The sequence below is a fragment of the Gymnoscopelus microlampas genome (genome assembly GCF_963454915.1).
Source record: "Gymnoscopelus microlampas genome assembly, chromosome: 19".
Taxonomy (NCBI): domain Eukaryota; kingdom Metazoa; phylum Chordata; class Actinopteri; order Myctophiformes; family Myctophidae; genus Gymnoscopelus; species Gymnoscopelus microlampas.
Window position 1 is genome coordinate 14,333,923 of NC_139956.1, and position 24,371 is coordinate 14,358,293.

Genomic DNA, 24,371 nt, shown 5'->3' on the forward strand with positions numbered 1-24,371 from the left:
TGATTTTCTGGGTTTATGGGCACATTTTCTGGCTCAGAACGTTCCAGGTAAATAAACCTCATTTGTGCGTGAAAGCTCCAACTAACATTTTATGAGTGCTCAAAGTCAGCCTCCCAATGAATGCTATATTGGAGCAGCCTCATACTCAGTCTGTTAATGAAACCAGAAACGATACAGTTCTTTTCCGAGTTCTAGCTTTGGGAGAGAGCAGATCATTTTGATGAATATTGATATAACTTTGGGTGGGTATGAGGATGGTGCGTTCAGGGGCATTGAGAGAAGAATTTATGACTCAACCCTCTATTCTATCTGTTTTTTTTCTGACTTGAGTGAAATGCAAATGTTCTGACTAACCCTTTCCGCATCATTTGATATGATTCTGCCCTTGGCAGGATATCCTACCTGTGGAGTTGCACTTGTTGGAGAATAAAAAGAACAAACATTGCTTCAGGTTCAGGTTGTTATTTTTATGATTCAAAGATTTAGAAATACCAGCAGTGTATATTTCTATGCATAAGGCACATTCTAATGTCAACAAATAATCCAAAATGTTTTGGACACATGAGGTTTTCACCAAACGGCGACAATATATATATAATATATTTGTGTGTGTGTGCATTACACATACATACACACGGTACATATGGACCTTATCTAATGTCCCAACTGATGACATTTGGCCATCTACACACCCATGCACAAAACATTCATAAGAACTTTTTCTTGGATCCCATACAAGAGTAATCAAAGACACAGAAGCCTAAGCCTTTATACAATAATGTAAAAATTAGGCTTTCGGTACTAGAAGCAGAAAGCAAATAACTGGGATTATCTCATCACAGGGGAATGGAGGAGGAGAGCAGGGTTGGACAAGTGGGAAGCTGCCATATTTGATATTTTCTTTGCTAAACTCCTCCCGTAGGGCACAAAAAGCGTGTAACTGGATTGATTTCAAGATGGTCTGCGCAGCAACAAGCCTGTTTGGATGCAAAGTGCACCTCAGGCTCTGTCAAAAGGCAGCTGAAAAAGCATTTTATCCATCGCATTGACTAAAACAGAACTGCCAACAGTGGATATCTGAGCTGTGTCGCAAGGTGTGTGTTGGTGTGTGTGTATGTGTGGGAAGCATTAATGCAACGCAATCACCAAATAGGAACAGAAAAAGGATTCTAATAACTTAACGGCATCTTTCGGTGAACGCGCGACTACGCCAAGTTGTCACCGTGGCAGCTGTCACTTTGTCTCGATTGACAGTGAATGTCCCACCCCTCTGTGCTAGGAAAGTTCTGCGACTGGCGCATTGGAAAGGAGTCTGAGACTCGGTTACCTTTAGGTTCGCCATTAGACCCTGCCGCCTTGGAATGGCAGGGTAGGGGACCAGTCTCTATCTCCTGGGAGTGGTAGGGTGCAGGACCAGTCTCTATCTCCTGGGAGGGGCAGGGTACAGGACCAGTCTCTATCTCCTGGGAGTGGCAGGGTGCAGGACCAGTCTCTTGGGAGTGACCGCCAACCGCAGCCTGTACGACCGAAAGCCACGCCATGTCCGCCTCTGTGGGCAGGGCGGCGTCCAGCGCCAAGGCCGCCTCCTCCCCCTCCTCCACCGTGGATCCCAGTTCCTCGTCTTCGTCCCCTTCCTCCTCCTCGTGTCCTTCCTCCTCCACGGGACTCCGCCCCTGCTCGAGGTCCGAGGCCGCCCGCTGCTGCTCCGCGCGGGTCTGCTCCGTCTCTGCCCCTCTCCCGTCAATCACGCTCGTCCCGGCTCCCTCTCGGGGCTCGTCAAGCGGCGCAGGTGTGTCCTCCTCCCCGCCGACGCCATCTGCCCCGGCGCCGCTGCCAGCTGTGTTGTGTTCCCGTGACGACACATGTGTGCTTCCTGTTCTGTCAGCTGATACACGAGGGAGAAGGGAGATGAGAGAGCAGGTCATTTTTAAAAGGCACCTCACATCATTAATACATGTCATTGTCTATTCACACAGTTATATGCATTGTATGTAAACATAGACCATTTTCCCATTACGGGATTTATTTCAAATGTAATACTTTAAAAAAAAAACATTTTCCCCAAAGTCATTAAAATGTTACCGGACTTATCTGAATAATTACAGTCAATTTGGCTAGACATTGACTGTTAATAAGTGATGGACATTTTAATACCGTCTGTAAATCAATCTTTCCTCCAGAGACCCTTTTTGGCTAGACTTTTCAAATAAATCTGTGCTTTAAAATGCATATAAAAATCCAATGGCAATATAACTTTGACAATCTCAAATTGCACAATGAAACTTAGTGTGTTGGATTACCTCAAGCACGTTTTGAGTCCCTGCAAGTTTATACTGAAATGAAATAAAAAGCTTTGGAAAATGGTTGGCAGTAATGTCAAGTATAACGTGAATCATAGCCGGTCCAAACATTTCAGACGCCAGAATAGTTCTAGAGACCCACCCCCCCTCCAATGACAAGGCATTAATATTTAGAATGTATGATTTATGTACAGTATTTTTCCTTAACTCTGAAGTTAAAGTTGAGGTATTTCTCGAAGCAAGGGGCTACCATCCACAAACTGTGTAGAGGCTTGTAAACAGGGTCATCCAAGACAGAAGAAACAGTAGCTGTTCTGAATGTCTCTGGATGTGCTTCACCAAAGCCAAGCCATTGTTTTTAAATCATGAGAGAACTGAAATTTAATTTAATGCAAGAGGGAAGACATTCCTCTTTTGGAATTTGACCACCCGAGAGAGAGCGGAGAGTCATTTCAATTACTTTATGACAGAAGTGCCTCCATGGCAACAGGCTAAATATAGCACCTAGTCCTACGCCCCAGACAAGGGGACACAAAGCGTGACGCCCCGCATCTTGGTGACGGCAACAGCTTAGTTCTGCCTCCGCGCTGAAATAAGCTCTCACATGGGGGACTACTGACCCATATTTGTGAATGTGGAGCCAAAAAGGTTAAAGACTGCTCATAGACCCAACCCAGCACCCCCAGTATATACACATAAAGAAACAGAGAGAAACAGTGTATGAATTAGCATCCATATTTATGGGCCCCCCCTCCCTTTAACCCATTAAGACCCGAGGCCAATTCTACAAATGTCTTCTAAATCCTATCAGTTTTCTGAAAAACCTATGTTGCTATATGAGTGGTGCTCAAACATTTTCATGTCAATGTATTTGGCTGTGGGCGGACCCCATCTCAAAATATTTTGTTACAGGGACCCCAAGATGCAAAGATTTGAGTTAAAATAATATTTATATTTGAACATTTGCACAAATTGTCACAATTAAAAAAAAATAGCGGATCTACAAGCTCGTAGCGCGGCACGAAGTGACGCGCTACGAGCTTGTATATCTGCTATTTTTGAATAGCCTAAATATTAAAAAAAAGGTTTTTAGCAAAAAAAAATCTAAAATGACACAGATGCTTTCCCGGTTTTAATGGCTTAACAGAGAACACGGCAGAAGTTTTCTGAATGTCAGCGGGCGGAGAGTTTGCTCTCACATTTCCAAAATGCCACGGCATTTGGACAGCTTGCACCACTGAGGAGCCCGACATGGACCAAGAGGATGAGAGAGAAAGAAAAATGGATCCGGGGTCAAAAACAAGGGAGGACGGCGGGAATTGTTTAGCGCGAGCGCCCGCCAGCTAATTACAGTGTGTACACCATCGGGGTGTGTGGGCACTGTTGACGATGAATCCTGTTACACACGATTACACACTCACCTTTGGTTGGCTGCATTCTTGGCTGTGTGCGGGGCTGAAGTGTAGCACCTGCTGCTGGATACAGCTCGGTCCGTAGGTTCTCAGTAAGGGTGATGCTGTCTCGGCGCCCTGCACGGCCCCCCGAAAAGAATAAAGACCACCGTCACTTTCATGAACAAACGCACAAGAAAGAGAGAGTCTCACGAAGTGGCTTTCAGAAGTTGGTGGGTGGTAAAATGACTCAATGCAAGTTGAACGTTACTTGATGAAAACATGCACACAAACAACTATGGCCTGATTTATACTTGCGTTGTCATGCATCAAAAACTGCAGAATTACAAGCTCACAACGTGTCACTGTCACTGCAACACGTGAGCTTGTAGATCGTCTATTGTCGACGTGCGTCACAATGCGCAACCAAGTATAAATTAGCTATAACAGCGCGGGCGCACGCACACACACATACACGTGCGTGCGTGTACGCACAGCAGTGCTCACAGGAAGTGGCTGCAGCCCGCTGTCATCTGTCTTCATTAGTGATGGCTGCACGGCTCCTGGGCTGACGCCATATGCTACTCACAGGGGACCGTGCACTATATACTAGACACCAAAAACACACACGGCCTCCCACACACACACACACACACACACACAAAAGCCTGCGAGCATGCACATAGGACTTTGCACTCCCAAATGATGTGAATAGGCAAACCTCCCCCAGTTTCTGTGACCAGTCAACCATGAGACACAGACACAAACTGAAGAATGAGAAAATGGATGACTAGATGACACAATGTGTGAAAATCATGAATGGTGAATGGAGACCATATTGTTATGAATGCTGGCCCCATAGTTATGAATGCACGGCGCTTACATTGACGTAGGAAGGTTGGTAGGCACGGGGTGGGTGGGGGGTGTAGCTAGTACATCTCAGATTGAGTTGATGGTTCTTAGCTGACCAGACAGCTGCTCAATCTCAACACTCATCTGGACAATTTTTTTTTTTAAATAATTGAAAATCTTTCTGTCCCAGTATAAAAAAAAAGTAACCATTGATATGCAGGTTACATTAGTTGGTTGGTTGACATCAACATGATTGAAGACGACTGCTGAATGGAAGCTGTATTTTTCATTAACAATCTAAATCATTTTTTATGCTCTACTTTTGTGTTTGCCTTGAGAGTCCAATAATTCAGTGGTTTATAACTTTGGCACAGACTGAACAACAGTCTCTCGTCCCTCTGTGCCTGTCATTGTGGTTCAAAGTACAGGATTAAAATGACCCCCTTTTCACACAAAAACATGGGGGTGCTTCTTCAGCGGTTCTTTGGGGTGGCTGAGGTGCTATGTACTGTACATATAGCACAGCGGCCCTAAAAGAAAACCTGGTTTCGTCCCCCTTTTATGTTTTTTTAGAGGCCCTCTACTGGTTCTTCAGCATAGTTTAGTCTATTTGGGGAAATAATTCTAATAGAGTGTATTTCCTGGGTTAACACATTAAAGAAATAGTTCTCAATTTCTTTCCCCCCCCCCAAGTAAATATTCCAGGGCCCCCAAAGGAGACACGCCTGCCTGTTATCCGGCTATGCACGCTCCAAACCTCTAATGGTTCTATATAGCACCATTTGATGAAGGTGCTATATAGCACCCACGATAACGAGCCAAATAACCACATTTAGTGCCATTTAGCACCCTTTCTGTTTAGGGTGTATGTATGTATGTGGCCTGTACATTAAAAACGGATGTCAAATCTCTGTGCGTCTACCTCAGCCTCAGTGAACATATAGACGGGAGTCTGTCGCTTTAAGCCTTCCTTCCAGACACGGCCCTGCTCTCACAGTTTGTTGAATATCCACAGCCTGCCTTTTTAAAGCTTATAGGTGGTGCTGGTGATTAGGTATGCAGAGCGGAGTGCAGACTGAGCACAGCAGTAAGTCTGCATGAACCAGCCAGCGCTCATGAGGAGCGCCCAGAGACCAGCTGCAACGGTAGCTGCCAGTCCATCCGTCCAGCCTTCTCTCGAACACTCACAGTTACTAATTTATACACACACGCACGGGTACATCATCATACTGACAGAAAGTGAGAAGGAGCTGAAAGCACGTACGTACGCACGCACGCACGCACACGACCTCATATTTACATTACAAAGCCAAGGACACAAAAAAAGGAAGCAGGCACACTCAACTGTCAACTATTTGTATAGTGGCAGGTTGAGTAAGCACTCACACTCACTGCCGTGTGTCTACTGCTCAAGACAACACAAACGCTGCGTCATTGGACCACACAACAGAGTCTGTAGCGACACAACCGCCGGGGGTACCGCACGCACGTGCATTCAGTATCCAGCATGTGTGAGTCGGCAACAACACGCCTCCGTCTGCTCCTACAGGTTTTCGGCTCGGTGCACTATATACGTTCGGCACGCACACTCCTTTGGCAGGGGGACAGGAGACAAGTCTATCATAAATCTATCTGAGTCAGCTGACAGTGTTATCCCCCCGCAATACATTCTCTCTTTTTCTCTCATCCTGGCTTTCTAGTAATAGACCATGGCCCTCTGTGCCATTCCTGTTTGCTTTAATCTTAACCAGTCCAACAACTTCACATCTCCATCAAGGCCGCAGACTCGCAGTCTCTTTCTCTGTCTGTCTCTTTCTCTCGCTGGTGTGGACAGCGTGGTTTGCGAGGCACTTTGGGCCCTCGTCTACAAATTCCCTAATAACGGCACATTCCCCTAAATGTGTTTGTAATGTGGGCAATCATTTTCAGTAATGGATGCTTGTCAGTTTTATGGCTGTGAGAATGACGGTCTCATGACAGGGTACCTCCATCCAGCCGCAGCCCCTCCACCTCATCCGTTTCTCTGCCGTGGCTCATTGTCGGCGTAACATCGCCCTCCAGTGGCCGAGAGGAGAACAATCTTTTTGAGACGCTACTCTGTGTATTTGTTTCAGTAGGAAGATTATTTTCTGGCTGAAAGTGAGGTTTGGTGACTTTACAGTTTTCCTGCATTTTCTGTTCAGTATTTGTTTGACTCACATATGCCATATTTTTTCTGCCGTATGCTCTCAAGTAGGCATCAGTATGTCTGAGGAGATCATAACAAATGACTATCTCTGCCAGTTGTAAGAATTGCTTTTTAGGGCCCAACAGTTAGTATTACTGGGTCATATTGGCTTTAGAGATAGCCTACTTTGGCTTAACATATATCACTATTGACATACACAGCACCAGTAATGCCACCAATTAATTTTGTACTTGGTCATTCCGTGGTGTCACATGGTGAAAACAGCCGATCTACAAGCTCACAATGATGAGCTTGTAGACTGGCTATTTTCTCTGTTTTTTTAAAAGGTTCCCTGGAATAGGGACACCGGGTTGAAAGTGGTTGGTAAGTAATTAAAGGGGAATTTTGGACCACGGTTTTCTTACCTTTTCTATGATGTTAGCTATCAAAATATGCGATCTAGAGCAGGCCTATTGGCACACGTTTTTAGCTGTGGCGGACCCGAGATGGAATTATGAAATGCTTCTACCGTACCATTCATCCTAGTATATCATAACATCATAGAAAAGGTAAGAAAACTGTGGTCCAAATTCCCATTTAACTCAATATGTTAAAACAATTACTTTGATTCATTTCACATATACTTCAACTTCTGTTTTAAAGTGCCATACTGTATATTTATGTTTTAGAACGCCATTTAGATCTCACAAGGCCTGTGATTATTGTTAGCGCAGTTAGCACAGCATCCGACTCAATAACTCAATACAAGAGGTATTTTACAAGAGGTATTTTACAATCCGTGTATAAGCATCCGTGTTGGCAGTCGGCCTATCGAGTAGAAAATGATATCACGAGGCACAAACAAATGGACGGTCAATGGAGTGGACACATTGGAAAGGTGGGCATGAGGGTGGCACGCTTTCTGGGCGAGTGCCCAGGTTTGTGCTGGCATGACATAGTGGAGGGCATGGATGGGGTAAGTAGGGCAGAAGGAACACATACTCCCAATTCCCAGAGATATGTGGTAGGTCAAGCCTGAGATGCAGCCATAGAGGGGAAAAGACACACTCTGTTAATGACACAGCATCTGACATTTGCTGGCAGAAAAAGGAGTCATTATTTTCTCGATGCGACTTGATAGTTGAACTAACTTGACGGGGACTTGGCGAAGACGGCTAAGCATCGTTTCTGGACACAGTACAAATTTCAAGGCAAAAAAACAAACAAAATGTTAATCTAGACATGGTACTACTAATACTTGAATGCAAATGGTACTGTGGAGATCATTTTGTTTAGTCTAATTCATTGGTTCTTCAGTGGGGTCCGGGGACCCCCAGGGGTCCTTGAGGGAGGTCCAGGGGGTTCCCAGCTAAATGATGGATAGTTAGGAACCAAATGGACCTTATGGGTCTGTAACTCAGAGAGTGTACAAATGGAACCAAATGGACCCCAACGGGTCCATTTGGTTCCATTTGTACATTCTCAGAGTTAAATTAACATTGATTTTACGATATAAATTGGGGTCCAAGAGATAGGAATGTCATTAGATGGGGGTCCGTAGCCTAATGCATGTCAAACTGGGGGTCCAAAAATTAAAATGGTTGAAAATCACTGCTATAGAGCCGTCTCTTATGGGGGTCCTTGGCATATCTTTTCAAATGGGGGTTCGCAGGCTAATAAGTGTCAATTTGGGCGTCCTTGACATGAAAAAGTTTGAGAACCACTGGTCAAATTCATGCAAAACCATGTGAACTGTGTACACTCAACACACAAATGTTTGTTACTGGTCACATGTTCTTTTCAGTGTCTCATAACAGGGAAATGGCATCCTGGTAAGACAACATTGCATCACACTCATAGTTGCACAAAGAACAGGGTAATTGAGGGTATAGCTTACATGTAACAAGAGTTTACAGTTGTTTGATAGCAAAAAGGAATGCTCTAGTTCATTACAATCATGTATGATGAGATAAAGAAGAAAAAAAACATTATTATTTGTTCTGTATTCTGTAAAAAGCTGATAATAAGCAGTAATGAGCTGTAATAAGCTCTCGGTTTGTGCTTGAAAATTGGGAACAGAGTTGCTTATGGCTCTGGACTCCCTAGGCTGGCAGGGGGAGTGTAGCGCCCAGGATCACTTAGATAATTGGCACCGGGTGAAAAAGGGTTACAAAATCGTGGGATACATTTTTTTTTTAAAGAAAACAGTGGGGTTTCAGAGCTTTTGGTAGAGAATGTGTATGCGTGAGTTCGGTTATAGTGGGACCTCAAAGAAGAGGTAAAAAGAGATGAAACGCGATGGCTATCATCTGTAGAGGGCGGCAGCATTTTCCACAGAAGTGCTTAATATCGTGGCTGTAATGTAAATGAGGAGCTCGGCGATCCACTGGCGGAGTGACGGTGTTCTGTCTGAGAATTCATTCTTTTTAAGGTTATCACTGCCGACCCTTGCTGCTATGACCCCCCAGTTGTCGGGCAATGGTCAGCTGGGTCTTTTTTGTGCTTAAGAGTCTAAAAGCCCTGCTTAGCGGCCCCTAGAGGCCGTGCTACTCATTACACCACGCATGACAGGGGCGTAATGAGGGGGGATTGAATGAACTGAACCTTCATTAGATCGCTACGATGACGGACAACGTATTCATATTAACATAATATTACACATCTCAAATTGATTGCGAACCAAGATTGTAGACGATGATAATGGCAATGTCCAAATTCCGGTTCATAAACTGGATAGATTGCCATGTTATAATTCTTTTCTAATTAAGTCTGAAAGACTTGCAAGGCAGAGACTGTGTCACAGTAGTCTGGGCACTACATTAACAGAGCTATACGCCTACACCTGAAACCAACCTGGAAGACTCCACAGGCCTGACAGCTCCAAGGTCTTTAACTTCTTCTCCAGGTCTGCAACTCGGTTTCCTAGAATCCTACGGAGACACGTCAACTCATGTTACTTAGGATGCGTGCATGCATGTATGTATGTGTGTGCTGCGGTATTTGACTTGGAGGCGGAGGAGGATTCTCACAACAGGTAGACAAACATTATGCAGGGGATTAAGACGGTGGGGCTAAAAGGGTGGCTTTATAATTCAAGTGTGTATACAGCAGTGGTGTAGTAACTAACTACATTTACTCAAGTACTGTACTTAACTCTCTCAGTGCCACACAACGAGATATCCCGGAAAAATTATAATAATATTTTTTTATTTCATTGGCACTGAGAGAGTTAAGTACAATTTTGAGGTACTTTTACTTTACTGGAGTATTTCCAATTGTCTATACTTTTACTTCTACTCCACTACATCTCAGAGTCAAATATTGCACTTTTACTCCACTACAATTATTTGAAAACTTACTTTACAGATATAAATTATTATATTTTAAAACATACAATAACCACTTTAGCCCTATTTTATTTTATTTTTTTAGGATATTTGAAAACAGACGATCTACGCGTTGTGAGCTTGTAGATCTGCTATTTTCAAACATTTTAGTACTTTTACTTTTGGTACTTTAAGTCCATTTTTATACCAATGCTTTTGTACTTTTACTTAAGTACATTTTTTATTCCGTACTTTTACTTGCAGCAGAGTACTTCTACATTGCAGTATTGATACTTGTTTTACTTAAGTAAAACATTTGAGTATTTTTTTCGACCACTGGTATACACCACTGGAATGTTCTCTCTGTGAAAGGGGAGGCGACAGTGGGTAGGTTGCAATGTTCATCAGCTATGCACGTATACGCCAGACGAGGAAATGGGAACAATGGAAAAATGTGCTGAGCTAGCTGCCACCTGCACCAGCTGTGGTAATGGTGGTCGTAACATGAGATGTCACCAGTTTCAGCTGGTATACCGTCTGGCAAGCAGTTTCACAGCCTTAAGGCCCAGGTGAGCAAGCTACTTCCACCAGGCAACCAGGTGTATGAACAATAAGTTCATTGTTGCCTACTTTCACTTCTGCCCATAGGGAGCGTCACGAATGTGAATAGTTGCACCGTCTGTCACACAAACTATTTCCCGACACAGCTTCCTCGTGTCCTGGCGGCCCACGACTGACACAGCCCTGTGTAGGCGAGCAGACCTGGCTGGGAGCTGCGCTCCGAGGAGAACATTTTTCTAGTTTTTGTTTGTTTGTTATTGCTGCTACAATATTGAGAAACCGAAACACAAGAATATTACTCTTGTGTACTTACTTGTATAAAGAGAGTAACAAATACAATCTTGAGTTATACTATACTATATAATATCCCCTCAAGGTGTATCTTGTGGGGAGATTTTTCTGGTCTCCATGAGGGCAAGGGACGTTTTTATGGTTATGGTCCACAATGAGGAAAACAATCAGACTGGGATAGGATTAGGGATTCAGGGATATACATAGTTAATAGGGTTAGGTGTGGTTAAGGTTGGGATGGGCCAACCGTAAACATTGCTTTTGATGTTTGGTGTGTGTGTGTGTGTGTGTGTGTGTGTGTGTGTGTGTGTGTGTGTGTGTGTGTGTGTGTGTGTGTGTGTGTGTGTGTGTGTGTGTGTGTGTGACACACACACACACACACACACACACACACACACACACACACACACACATAATGTTTTTTTACATTAACCACTTGAACCCTAGAATTCCTTTTCTGAGGGGAACATTAGCCGAAAATAGCCGATCTACAAGCTCTCAACGCCTCGCGCTGCGAGGCGTTGAGAGCTTGTAGATCGGCTATTTTTGGCAAAGAGGCTATAGGTGTAGAGGGAAAAAATAGCAGACTAAGTAAAAAAAAACTTTAATCTGAAACACAATTTTATACAATATAGAGTAGGGGGTCGCTGCTTCATCTCTCTCTCAGCCAGGGGGTCCTTGGCCTGAAAACACTGAAGACCCCTGTACTAGGAGAAGTAGGTGCAATGATTTGTCTGACAATGGCTGCGGAATAAATTGTGGGAAAGCACACCATTATGTGATGCCAGAAAGTGACATGATAGATTATCAAGTCACATAGTGTCGTTACTTGAGAAAATGAAAGATTATGTGTGTGTGCGTGCGTGTGTGCGCGCGTGTGTGTGTGTGTGTGTGTGCGTTTTCCCCTGTGCCTCAGGTCCTACCTGTTGGTGTGTCTCTGGTGCTGAATGACCAGGTTCTTCTCATGGATGGTCTCCAGCAGAGCTGTGGCCAGAGACTTGAGGTCAGCGATGGACTGAGGTGTGGCCGGCAGGCTGCAGCCCTGCTCCTCCATCAACAGCTCTTGGACTGAAGGGAGGAGAAAGAGACAGCCAGATTTGCGCGGTGCCTTTGCTTGCCTGGAGGGCCGGGCCAAGTGTTCAGGCTACAGTACCCCACGTTGCGGGTTATCCCTCTGTCCCTCCCTCTCCCTCTCTCTCTGCCATCTTCTCTCTCGCTGACCAAGCTCTGGTCTGATGTCATTCATACGCCTATGGTTCTCAAACTTTTTCATGTCAAGGACCCCCAAAATGATATGCATTTGGTTGCGGACCCCCATATCAAAAATATATTGTGCCAGGGATTTCTAAAAAATAGCAGATCTAAGCTCATAGCGCGGCACTTGTGCCATGCTATGAGCTTGAATGAGCTTGTATATCTGTATTCCGTATGAACTAGTTTTGCTGGAACCCCCTCACGGACCCCTAAGTTGCCTAAGAACAATGGCGTTTTGTAATGTTGAATTCTGCTTTGACGTCACACACAACAGAAACCGCGTGTGTGTGTACGTATATATATCTTGAGTTGCCAAAATACACCTGAAATACATGTATTTATTTATTTTGTGCGGTATGGGGAGCAGGTGGCACGGGCCAGGGGAAAGAAATAAAAGACGGAGAGGTGATATATAAAAAGACGCAGCATGAGAGGCGGTAAAAGAGAAAAGCATATACCGTAGCTTTGACTCTGAACCACACTGTGCTGCTTCTACCTGCCACTGTGAGTCAACACTGTGAACGCCACCTACTCATAGTACACTCATTACTACCCTATTGTGTGTCCCTTGTTGGTGGTTTTGGAAGTTATGCACAAGAGCATTCAATAAGGACTTTATGACTTTAATGCGTAAAGAGATATGGGAGGTGAGGCGACTATTCAAATTGACAACTTTGTGACCAATTTACAAAACTGTAAAGCGCCCACATGAAAACTTGAAATTGTGCGTAGTATGTATACACCTACTAGGACAGGGGTCTTCAACAGGGGGTCCGGGACCCCTAGGGGGTCCTCAGAGCTACTATAGGGGGTCCGCCAAATCTTTGTGTGATAGGATTTATTTTTTTTACATTAACCACTTGAACCCTAGAATTCCTTTTCTGAGGGGAACATTAGCCGAAAATGTATTATTTTTGGCAAAGAGGCTATAGGTGTAGAGGGAAAAAATAGCAGACTAAGTAAAAAAAAACTTTAATCTGAAACACAATTTTATACAATATAGAGTAGGGGGTCCCTGCTTCATCTCTATCTCAGCAAGGGGGTCCTTGTACTCTTCCTACTTTACTCCGCCGATCCCATTGTTCATGGCCCGTTTTTCCCCAATGCACTTCTGAACATGACCACAATTTATTAGCTGATAATAAAAAATGCCCAACAAAGGGGTGGCAGGCTTAACTTTTAATGCACAGTAAAGGTTTAGCGTGCTCCTTAGTAGACACACCCACTAGATCAGGCAATGTGACCCTACCTTTAACTCCTCAAGACCGGGAACACATCTTTTTTTTGGCTATTATAAAATAGTAGATATACAAGCTCATAGCGCGGCACCGAGTGCCGCACTATGAGCTTGTAGATCTGCTATTTTTTTTTAAATCGTGAACATTTTGTGCAGATCTTTGAATATGTATTTTTTTTAAAAGCGAACATTTTTTACTCTGTTACGACTTCTGGGGGTCCCTGGAACAAATGATTTTGAGATGGGGGTCCACGGCCAAATACATTTCATTTTGGGTGGTCCTTGACATCAAAAAGTTTGGGAACCACTGATATTATAGCAACATACGTTTTTTTCAAAAAACTGTTAGAGAAGACATTTTGTAGAATCGCCAGAAGCAAAGATTTAAGTTACAAATGTTCGCTTAAAAAAAAATGCTCATAGCACGGTGCCGTGCTATGAGCTTGTATATCTGCTATTTTATGAATGGAAAAAGAAATTAAAATGGGTTCATTCAGTAGATTCCCACCTTGTTTGGCAGACAGGACTCCAGTGAGCGCACTGCTGTGGGAGCTTCCATATATGTTCTTCCTCCTTTCCAGAGCTGTCTGTAGGAAGCAAAAAGAAAGAAGAGGAGGAGAAAAAAAGAGAAAATAAAGCCTGTATGTTTAATTAATACCAACATTATAATTAACTTAACGTTAAGTGTTTCTCTATATGCACATACAGTACATTATTGTTGTGATTTAACCCTTACTCTGTCCACACACCACAATGCCATGAAGAGGTCCCATCTCTACCTTGTATTTCATGATGTTTGCTTTCAGCAGGTTCACCTCCTCTTGTACTTGGTTGAAACGCTCATGCAAATACCTAGCAATGGTCAAAACCACAACCAGATAACAGCTACAAGACAGTCAGCAGTACTATGCTAGCAGTATATAGACGTTACGTTAAACTGAATGACACAGTCGTTGCATTGAGTTCAAACTTAACCTACAGTATATACAGTACCTCGATGACAAGGGTCTATGCTTGGCTCCTTAACCCATTAAGACCTGAGGCCTATTCTACAAAATGTCTGTTTTTAGAATGTCTTCTAAAAACAGTTTTTTGAAAAAATGTATGTTACTATGTCAGTGGTTCTCAAACCTTTTCATGTCAACGACCCCAAAATGTATATGTATTTGGCCAAGGACCCCCATCTCAAAATATTTTGTTCCAGGCACACCCAGAAGCAAATATTTGAGTTACAAATCTTCGCTTGAAAAAAAAACATATTCAAAGATTTTCTCACATTTTTACGATTTCACAAAGCTTCACAAAGTGAAGCTTTGTGGAATGTTGACCTATTTTCCCAGAATGTTCACCTATTATGACATACCCAATGACTGCCCTGATGGTTGATCCTAGGTTTGATTCTAGGTTTGGAACTGGTCTCCATCCTCACTTTTCCTTTCTCTCTTCACCGTCCCCAACTTCAGTTAAAAAAGAAGAAATGCCTAAAGCATTGTCTTTAAAAATGTTAACCGTTGTAATGTTATCTATAAGGGACAGGGTGAGGTTTGAGTTTTAGAGGCATTTTGCATGATATACAACCTCATGTTATGCTGACAGCTCCATGCATCCCATCGCAATTCAGCTCGCCACCAACCTGTTCTCCATGCAAAGCGCGTCCACGTCCATGATGCGCCCGTCATGTCCTCCCAGCACGTGGTTGAGCTCCATGTTGAGGCGGTGTGCCTTCTCCCGGTACACGCCGCCTTCTGCCTTCATGTCCTGCAGTTCGTCGGTCAGAGCTTTCACGTTGTTCTCCATCTCCTCCATCTTGGGAGAAAAAAAAGGGCAGACGGCTACAGTAGCTGGAAAAACTGACAGAAAATGGCGACCCATATTTACATTTTTTGACTCGATATTCTGAGCATCACTGCTGCTTGTGTTCTTCTCCTCTAACAAGCCAAAGAGTCATGGGTGTCTAAGTCTACTGTATGACATGAGCTGGTGAGCAAAACAAGTGTTACTGGTGAGCAACACGCATGTTCCCAGTGAGCAACACAGGTGTTACCGGTCAGCAACACGCATGTTCCCAGTGAGCAACACAGGTGTTACCGGTCAGCAACACGCATGTTCCCAGTGAGCAACACAGGTGTTACCGGTCAGCAACACGCATGTTCCCAGTGAGCAACACAGGTGTTACCGGTTGGCAACACGCGTGTTCCCAGTCAGCAACACGGGTGTTCCCGGTGAGCAACACGCGTATTCCCAGTGAGCAACACGGGTGTTACCGGTGAACAACACGAGTGTTCCCAGTGAGCAACACGGGTGTTACCGGTGAGCAACACGCGTGTTCCCAGTGAGCAACACGGGTGTTACCGGTGAGCAACACGCGTGTTCCCAGTGAGCAACACGCGTGTTCCCAGTGAGCAACACGGGTGTTACCGGTGAGCAACACGCGTGTTCCCAGTGAGCAACACTGAAGTTAAACTGTACAATCTGCAGGTGAATGTGGAGAGGAGGAAGCTGAACTCTGTCCTAATGAACTCCTTTCATCCCTTCTATGATGTGCTAGAGGGGATGTGGAGCACATTAAGCCACAGACTCATCCTCACCACTTGGGAAGTTGGGATCAACAAAAGGTCTGTCTCTCTAAACACAACGTCATATTTAGGACCATTAATACCCCCTTGTTACCCACTCACCTGTAATCCTGCCTTCTCTAGCTGTCGTACCAAGTCCTCTCGCTCGTGCGCTGGGAAGTGGCGTGACCCGACCTCTTCATCGCCCAGTCTCTGTCGGGTAATGGTCATTCTCAAGAGCTGCGTTCAAGGGGAGAGGACATGTTACATTCAATGCTGTCCTGAAACAGAGATACAATACTTGTAAACTGTTCTATAACATTAACATTCACTTCACCAAACCCTTTGAATTAATTCGTTTTGAATTTGTCAGTTGTTCCAGTTCCAAAACGCACACCAGTCCATCATAAAAAAATCTGCAACGTCTGACAACAAGGGAATCTTCCACATTTGACCATTTTCTGAAAGATTTTGACAGCATATTGTAAAGTACTTTTTGTTTTACTTTTACTGTAGAGACAGGTAAGTTTAAACAGGGAAGGGTTTGACAGCTGTTTTACCCATCTCTCAAGGTTACATTATAAGTTAGTGTCCTGTAGACAAGTACTTCGCTGAAAACCCCCTGTTATTTTACATTTCTTATACTTTTTCCACTCCTGAGCGACAGGAGAATCGCAAAAGAGAATTTTGCAAAAGTGTCAGGCAAGGTGGGAATGTATGTCTTGTAGAGCTAGACGATATGACTTCAAATCTATATCACGATCATTTAAAACTTTTGCCTTGATTGCGATAAATGAATGATTATTAAAAGAAAATAAATATTGTGAAAATAGCAGATCTACAAGATCACAACACTATGTTTGCTATCTTTGCACGCCACCATTGCATAATGAAGTGTAATATAGGGCTTAAGTGCTTAATCAGATTATACAAAAATCAATTAAATGTTTTCGTGTATCGACATTGATGTATTATAAATTAAATTAAATTAAAAAAAAACAAACTTTGCTTCTCGATTATTTGATTAACCTAAGGTTATTGGTTACTAAATGTCGGTTCTGATATATTTTCAGTTAATTGCCCAGGCAGCCCCTAAGCCAGTCTAGTTTGTGTATGTGCCTGTTACACCACCAAACCTTGTTATCCCCCTGGGCCTCAGCCAGTCTCTGATTCAGCTCCTTCACCTCCTCAGCGAGCTGTTTTCCTCGCTCCCTCGAGTCTCTCAACAGCTGAGCCAGGTTCACCTGGGGAGAAAGTGAAGTGGTAGAGAGGGAGCAAAGAATTATCTGGCAGCATGCTTGAAATGAAGGAAAGAAAATGTTGGCTTGCCGAAACCGAACAAGTTCTCTGCTGACAAAATTGTATTTTTTTGCTTTGCTTTGAGTGCCGCCGAATATATAAAGTGCTGTAATGGTTGATTTTGACACCTGGATGTTCGCTCTTGTGCACATCACCCTCCAATGCACTGTGACTTCGACATAGTGTATTTCTGAGATTTCTCAATTTCTGGCGATAGACACAGTGGACAATGTGAGTGCTATCTCTCTCCATTAATTAATTGCCATCTGGTAATGTTTGTAGTCCCTCAAATAGTGATTATAGAGGTTTGTACCTCCTAACCTCCACAGCGAACCTTTCTACAAAACTATCCAGCAAGCTATGCCAGCAAACAAAGCAATAAACAAAGCACAAGCATAGAGTTTCTGACCAATCACAGTGACTAATCTCTGTGCTAATGTTCACAAGGTTAGAAAATCTTGGAGATGCAAGAAGTGCTGGAACAAACTATGGCATGGCATTTATTTAAAACTCTGTTTTAGCCAGAAGTATGCTTCAGCCTTCTTTTAGCCTTGCATAGTCATCCTAAATCTCACAAGCTCAGTTTGAACGATGAGATATACTGTATTAGGCTGGAAAACATCCACTGAGAATTGACTGAGCCCAGCAATCAGCAAACTAAATCAAGCTGCTAAGAGGACGAAGGGATGTGTCTTAACCTATTCCTAACCTTTTTTAACCTAATTTTGTATCTCATCTTGTTTTTAATATTTCCTTATTTTTATTTGATTCTATATAATTAGAGTCCATTACTATTATTATTATTTTGTATGGCTGCTGTTGCACAGTCTTGCGGACAATGTCACACCAACATTTCACTGTTTGTACCTGTACAATTCAATAAACCCTCTTGATTGGTTCCTTCACTGACTCTTTTTTTTATCATTTCCTCCCAATTTAGTTGCCATTTGCAGATTTTCCTCACATGTAGGCCCTGTCATGCTAACCCCTCCAGTTGGACATGTGGGAGGGCATGTGTCTTCTCCGATACACATGAAGTAGCCAGCCACTTCTTTTCACCTGACAGTGAGGAGTTTCACCGGCATGGCATAACGCATGTGGAGGAACACACTTATTTGTTTCCAAACCCCTGAACAGGCACCCTGACCAACCTGTAGGAGTTGTTAATGCAGCGAGAGAGATCGCCCTCCCTACCTAGCCTGGCATGACCAGAGTAATATGATTGCACTACAATTTGTAAAAAAAAAAAAAAAGATTGAAGTGTTGTGGCCTGAGAGATGATATTCTCCCAACTGGGTTCGGCAAGAGTTTGATTTACTCATTGACTCTGCAGGTTGTACATCTTGACATGGTTTGTGGCTCTGGCTGGTTAACAGCCTTGTGAGTCTTGCCAGACACCCACTCACTATCAGCAAAGTGAAATTTGTGGGCTGGCATTGCCAGGCTACAAGACAAGAACAGGAGTCAGGAGAATGATGTAGAAAAAAGAATGCAGAGCAAAATGTGTAAAAGTTCAATATGTTTTTATCCATGCCATCAATGTGCCATGGTGTTCAACTTCAGTTTATAATATAAAAAAAGGTACAACAACACTGAAATACTGCATACAATTCTCAATGGGATTACATTATGCTTTAGATCAACTGTAGTAACTGTCATAATCAAAACATTAACTACTCAGCTGGTCACAGGGAAACTGTTTTTAACTGTTTTTAACCTAGCCCCCCCCCCCCAACCCCTCTTGAACTGTTTACTGTACATATGTTTTTTTTAAAATATTTTTTAAACTGTTTATATGATGTTCTGCATAGTAGTGTATATCTATCTGTCTGTCATTTAATGTCACTATGAATTGAGTAGAAATGACCCCAATGGAAACAAGCCAATGGCTTTCTTGGGTTTTTTAACTCTATTAGCTGACCTTATATTGAACTGTACTTTCATGTGCTTTTTTCTGCAAACTTTTAATAAAGTATTCAATCAATCAATCAATCAATCAATCAATCAATCAACAAACGCGTTCAATAACCAAATGTCCAGACCGATACTGCCTGTCGGTGATGTTCCCATTAATTAAGAGAATAATTAATCACAGCATAGTTTTCTTCATGCAAATAAAAGCAAACGATCATTGTATGAAAAACCATATGATGGATGGCATGGTATGGGCACACAGGGGGCTCTGTGCCCATACCATGCCATCCATTAACTGGCTTTTTGCACCTGTCCTTATCCACCTGCCGATTGCTACGGCAACCCACCCCTCAAGGTGAACCCGCTCACAATCAACCAGAGGCACACAAGTAGAACGCAGGTTCCTTCATCAACATTATCTTCAATGCATTCATAAGCCACTGATTTGGAGCTTGAAACAACAACAAGTAAGGAATTACCTGATTGCGTTTCTCCGGTGGCAAAGAAGGGTCGCCATCCTGAAATATTACACATTCACACAATACAGATTAGCTACCCCTTTTGTACAATATTACTCAAACATATTCAAGGATGTGCCTATTTAGAAAAACACAACCAACATGGATGAAGAAAATATGCTCCACATTAATATCAGTCCAGGTTCGATTAGGCAGCTACTTCCACAGTGACACATTGATCTTTCGGGCGGAAACCTTGTATATCCAAAACTGTTATAAGGAAGTGTAAAAAAAAAAAAACCTGTGTTCCAAAGGATCCAATTTAATTATTATTTAGTCACAAGCTCTTGTTGATACTTTTCATTGGTTCAATATCTATAAAAAACACAAACACACAGACAGAATCACTTTCACTCTCAAAATGTTTAAAAATAGCTAAAATATTAGATCTACAAGCTCACACTGTGTCCCGATGCGACAAGTTGTTTTTACATGGAGATACAAGGTTTTTGCCCAATGACAACACCATCATTTTAGCACAAGTCTCTGTGTACAGTATAATAAATAATGAATAATGAATTAGAGTTTGTGTCAACTCACAATTAGTTCCCTGTACTTGTATTTGAGTCCCTGGTGGCGTTCCCTCAGCTGGTTGGCCATCAGCTTGAACTGATCTCTCTCCTGCTGGCAGGTGTCCAGCTCCTTGGAGAGGATGAGCAGAGCCTCCTTCTTACTGTCCAGCTTGCGCTTACACACCAAGAACTACCACACAAACACACACAGAACTAAATGGAAACGCTGTGTCAAATGAAGAATTAGATTAGCTGACACAGACACACAGGGACACTCTGCTACAACAACACACAGGGCAAGAAAAAGAATGTAAAATCAGGGAAAGCAGATGATTTATGTGCTTTTTAGCTTGCTTACACATCAAAAGTAGACACATTTACTGTACACCACAGTATCAAAATAACACAGGACGAGAGTACAGAATGATAGGAATCACAACTGACATAGTAGGCTATGCACTGTGGTGAGATTGGTCACTGAACTAATAAAATAACAGGCCTGAGACGTATGCCATTAGCACAATCTCCTCTCTCTAATCAACCTAGGGCAGACCATATCCACCAGTAGGCAGTGGTGGAAATTAACTAAGTACATGTACTCAAGTACTGTACTTAAAGTACAATTTTGAGGTACTTTTACTTTACTGGAGTATTTCCAATTGTCAATACTCTACTCCACTACATCTCAGAGGCGAATATTGTACTTTTACTCCACTACAATTATTTGAAAACTTTACTTACTAGTTAATTTGCAGATATAAATGATGACATTATAGAAACATACATTAACCACTTTAGCCCTATTTTATACCTAGGCTGTTTGAAAATAGCCGATATACGCGTTGTGAGCTTGTAGATCTGCTATTTTCAAACATTTTTGCACTTTTACTTTTGGTACTTTAAGTACATTTTGATACCAATACTTATGTACTTTTAATTTTGAATTTTGAATTCCGGACTTTTACTTGTAACAGAGTACTTCTACATTGCAGTATTGGTACTTTTACTTAAGTACAACATTTGAGTACTTTTTCCACCACTGCCAGTAGGAATAGTAAACAATGGGAGCCTACTGTGTAAAGAAAGAGTAAAGATAACACACAGCCCAGGGTGCAGGCTGAACCTTAACAGCAACCCAGATCATCATATAACCAAATTAAATACCAATAACACTGGGATAATTTAATCTATAAGGCATGAATGGCAAAGGCCAAGGCCATCCATGGCTGCTGTTACTATGTATATAGAAACACCTCATAGCCAATTCAACACATTCACATTATAAGCCTGCACAATTAAACCCACATCCATCTATATAAAATGTGCATGTGTCTTGTATATATTTGGCCTTAAAAAGGAATAGTTCACCCCCAAAATGACTTTTTTCTAACTACACACGCCATGGAGACTTGAATTCATGGAGATTTTTTTGTTTTTGTCGAATTCCTAAGCCAATAATTTGATGACCGGTGGAGGCTCCGGCAGGAGACACAAAGTGTCAACTTTGAGTCTCCTACCGGAGACATTAGCATCTTTCCACCGGTTATCAAATTATTGGCTTAGGAATGCAACAAAAACAAAAGGATCTCCATGAATTCAACGCTTCATGGGGTGTGTAGTTGATAGAAAATAAGTAACTTTTTGGGTGAACTATCCCTTTAAGGAGCAAACAGTGCTACAGTGTTGTGTACATACAGGTGTTTCATCTGGAATGGTCTGAGGGAATAGGTGGGGTGTCGTGAAAGGATTTTTAGACTGTTTAAGACAGTGGTTCTCAACCTTTTCAGGCCGTGACCAACACATAAATCATGTGGGGACCCCCCTGGGAGTCCCGAACCGCAGGTTGAGAACCACTGGTTTAAGACGATGGGAGTCGCATCGCGTTCAGAGTAATACACAGGCCTCCCTGCAAAATAAGTCAAAACAGAGAGAGTCTAACTAAATGTGATTCCTACATTCCAAGTGCTTGTCAGGGCGGGGGGGTCCCCGGGGGGGTCCCCAGTTCAAATATTATTATTTAGGGGGGGGTCGCGGCCTGAAAAGGTTGAGAACCACTGCCATATGGAACAGCCAGCATTTTGCACGCACTGGCCTAGTCCTGAAACATGACTGTCATATCATGACAGTCATGGATGAACTTCCAACATTGTGTTTGCACTTTCTCCATTTTTAGCCCGTACATCTACATAAACGTTCAGATTTCAAATATAAAGTGCTTACCCCATGGCCACGGATGTTGCAATTATGTACGGGTTCTCAAAATAACCCTTATCTTCCGTATTGTTCAATAAAAATCAGTTTAATCCGATCGGTGGCCATTTTATCATAAAGTTATGATGTATCAGAGTGCAGTACACCTCCCAACCAATAGGCTCACTTAGTCGAAAGGTTATGGAGGAAATACGGAGAAATGGCCACTGATCGGATTAAAATGCTTTTTATTTAAGAATACGGAAAATACGGGTACTTTTGCTAGCCCGAACATAATTGTAAGATCCGTGGCCATGGGGTAAGTACTTTATATTTGAAATTTGAACGTTTATGTGGATGTACGGACTGTAAATAAAGAAAACGCAAACACCAGGTCGAAGTTCATCCATGACTGTCATGATATGAGGTATCATGTGGCTGCACCTACCTCGCTTACAAGCCCCTGCCAGTCACTCTCGCTTCGTTTGGAAGACTGCATCATTGTCAGAAGAAGAAGATGTTCAGACAATGTGAGGATCCGATCAGGATGGAGATTTGTCGTCTATTTTCGTCCGATCAGACCAGACAGTGCCACCGATTGTGCGTTTGTTTGTTTATCCGGAATACAGCGTCATTCATACGGTTTGTGTGCAGGTGGGCGGGTCGCCTGGGGAGGCGTGGTGCACTACACATAGAGGCGCTACACTATGAGGCTATCCCTTGGCTATCATCAACATGACAGCATGACACTATTATTACATTGTGGGAAAAAAGTACTCACATTTTTACTTAAGTAAAAGTATCAATACTGCAATGTAGAAATAATCTGTTTTAGTGAACAGAAAATACTATTATCAACATATTATTATGTTCAGTTAGGAGGATAGAGAACCCCCAAACAGCTTTTCTAATCAGCTTGTTCCTAGTTCAAACTGTGTCTGCTCATTTATTTGTTTCATCACTTCCAATTTCACTTGTTTATGTTTATGTATCCTGAGTTATCTCTCCTGATTGGATAACATTGGTATCCTCTTGAGCTGAACATTTATTTTCTGTTTACTATAAAGAGCTGGAGAGATGGGGAGACCCCTGTAACTGATTACTGGCAGTCAGAATATATAGCTAATTTACCTGTACTTTCATTTGGTCCAATTGCATTTAATTAAGTAGTATTCTTTGTTTAAATCTCAACCTTAGTGTGTCTCACATTTGTTGTCACCAAAGCCAAGTCATAACAAAATCATTAACAGGAATGTGGGAAATAAAATGTAGCTACAGTTTAATGTTCACATTGACTCATCACATTTGTCTTTCAAAACCAATCAATCAACTGCCAGTGTAAAATGACAACCCCAGCATCTATACTGCAACAACAGCTTTATAATGGATAGTCACCCCGCAAAGGAAAACACATTTTCTCTCAACTATTTAATGATGTCATTCATGACAAATGGATGTAACTACAAGAAAAGGGTGTCAGTTGAAACTGACTGCCTGTTTAATGAGATAAACTGGTGCCAATGACCATATAATATTAATTTAATGATTTAATCTAAACATTGAAACACTAAACATAATAGCCTTGAAAATGCAAGTGCAACCATCACTGCAAAGTACGTATGACCTCAAACAAATGTAGGCAGATGTAGTCTTTTTATTTTAATACTGTACTTACAATTTATTAGCTTTCATACTGTGCTTACTATTTATAGCTTTCTTGATTTGGGATTTTTATTTTATTTTTTAATCATTAAGAGGAAAGGGAATGTTAGAATGCTTGATCCAAGCTGCAAGATGCTGTCATTTCTATTTGAATAACAGGTGAATGGGCTGTGACTCACTGACATCCCGCTGAAAGAGACAAACATGATGGACATCTTAAATAAATTTAACACTTTTTATTTTGGTACTCAATGGAATAAGCTTACAATATAATTTTAGAGTAACATTCAGTTATATTTTTTTTAAAGCAAAAGCATATTTAAAAAAGACAATGCGTTGCGC

The 24,371-nt window shown here is 42.3% G+C and overlaps 3 protein-coding genes across 4 annotated transcripts in view; 1 reads left to right on the forward strand and 2 right to left on the reverse strand.

Moving 5' to 3' along the window:
• Positions 1 to 24,371, reverse strand: part of sepsecs (Sep (O-phosphoserine) tRNA:Sec (selenocysteine) tRNA synthase) — a 515,993-nt gene that overhangs the window by 451,254 nt on the left and 40,368 nt on the right. The window lies entirely within an intron of this gene.
• The window catches only part of LOC311034328 (uncharacterized protein), a 492,900-nt gene that overhangs the window by 266,313 nt on the left and 202,216 nt on the right, over positions 1 to 24,371 (forward strand). The gene's annotated exons all lie outside the window — the stretch shown is intronic.
• Positions 498 to 22,965, reverse strand: LOC311034895 (coiled-coil domain-containing protein 149-like). Of its 2 annotated transcripts, none has more exons than XM_084042925.1 (12): positions 22,816 to 22,965; positions 20,206 to 20,367; positions 19,627 to 19,665; positions 17,119 to 17,178; positions 16,058 to 16,174; positions 15,013 to 15,185; positions 14,159 to 14,231; positions 13,888 to 13,966; positions 11,812 to 11,956; positions 9,564 to 9,640; positions 3,722 to 3,829; positions 498 to 1,885 (listed from the first exon to the last, which is right to left on the reverse strand). In XM_084042925.1, exons 1-12 carry the CDS (start codon positions 22,867 to 22,869, stop codon positions 1,206 to 1,208), a joined length of 1,767 nt encoding a protein of 588 aa, XP_083899051.1. In that variant the 5' UTR covers positions 22,870 to 22,965; the 3' UTR covers positions 498 to 1,205. The 2 variants fall into 2 exon arrangements, with proteins under 2 accessions (XP_083899051.1, XP_083899050.1); XM_084042924.1 differs by having other exon boundaries at positions 17,071 to 17,178.

What these genes read in the sequence shown, in the direction of transcription:
- LOC311034895 (XM_084042924.1), bottom strand. Translation starts at nt 22,869, where the DNA reads ATGATGCAGTCTTCCAAACGAAGCGAGAGTGACTGGCAGGGGCTTGTA. An exon ending in TAGAGAAGGCAGGATTACAG is followed by an intron (nt 15,186 to 16,057) that starts GTGAGTGGGTAA and finishes TTTTCTCCCAAG; the next exon opens with ATGGAGGAGATGGAGAACAA. An exon ending in CACCAGAGACACACCAACAG is followed by an intron (nt 9,641 to 11,811) that starts GTAGGACCTGAG and finishes GTGTCTCCGTAG; the next exon opens with GATTCTAGGAAACCGAGTTG.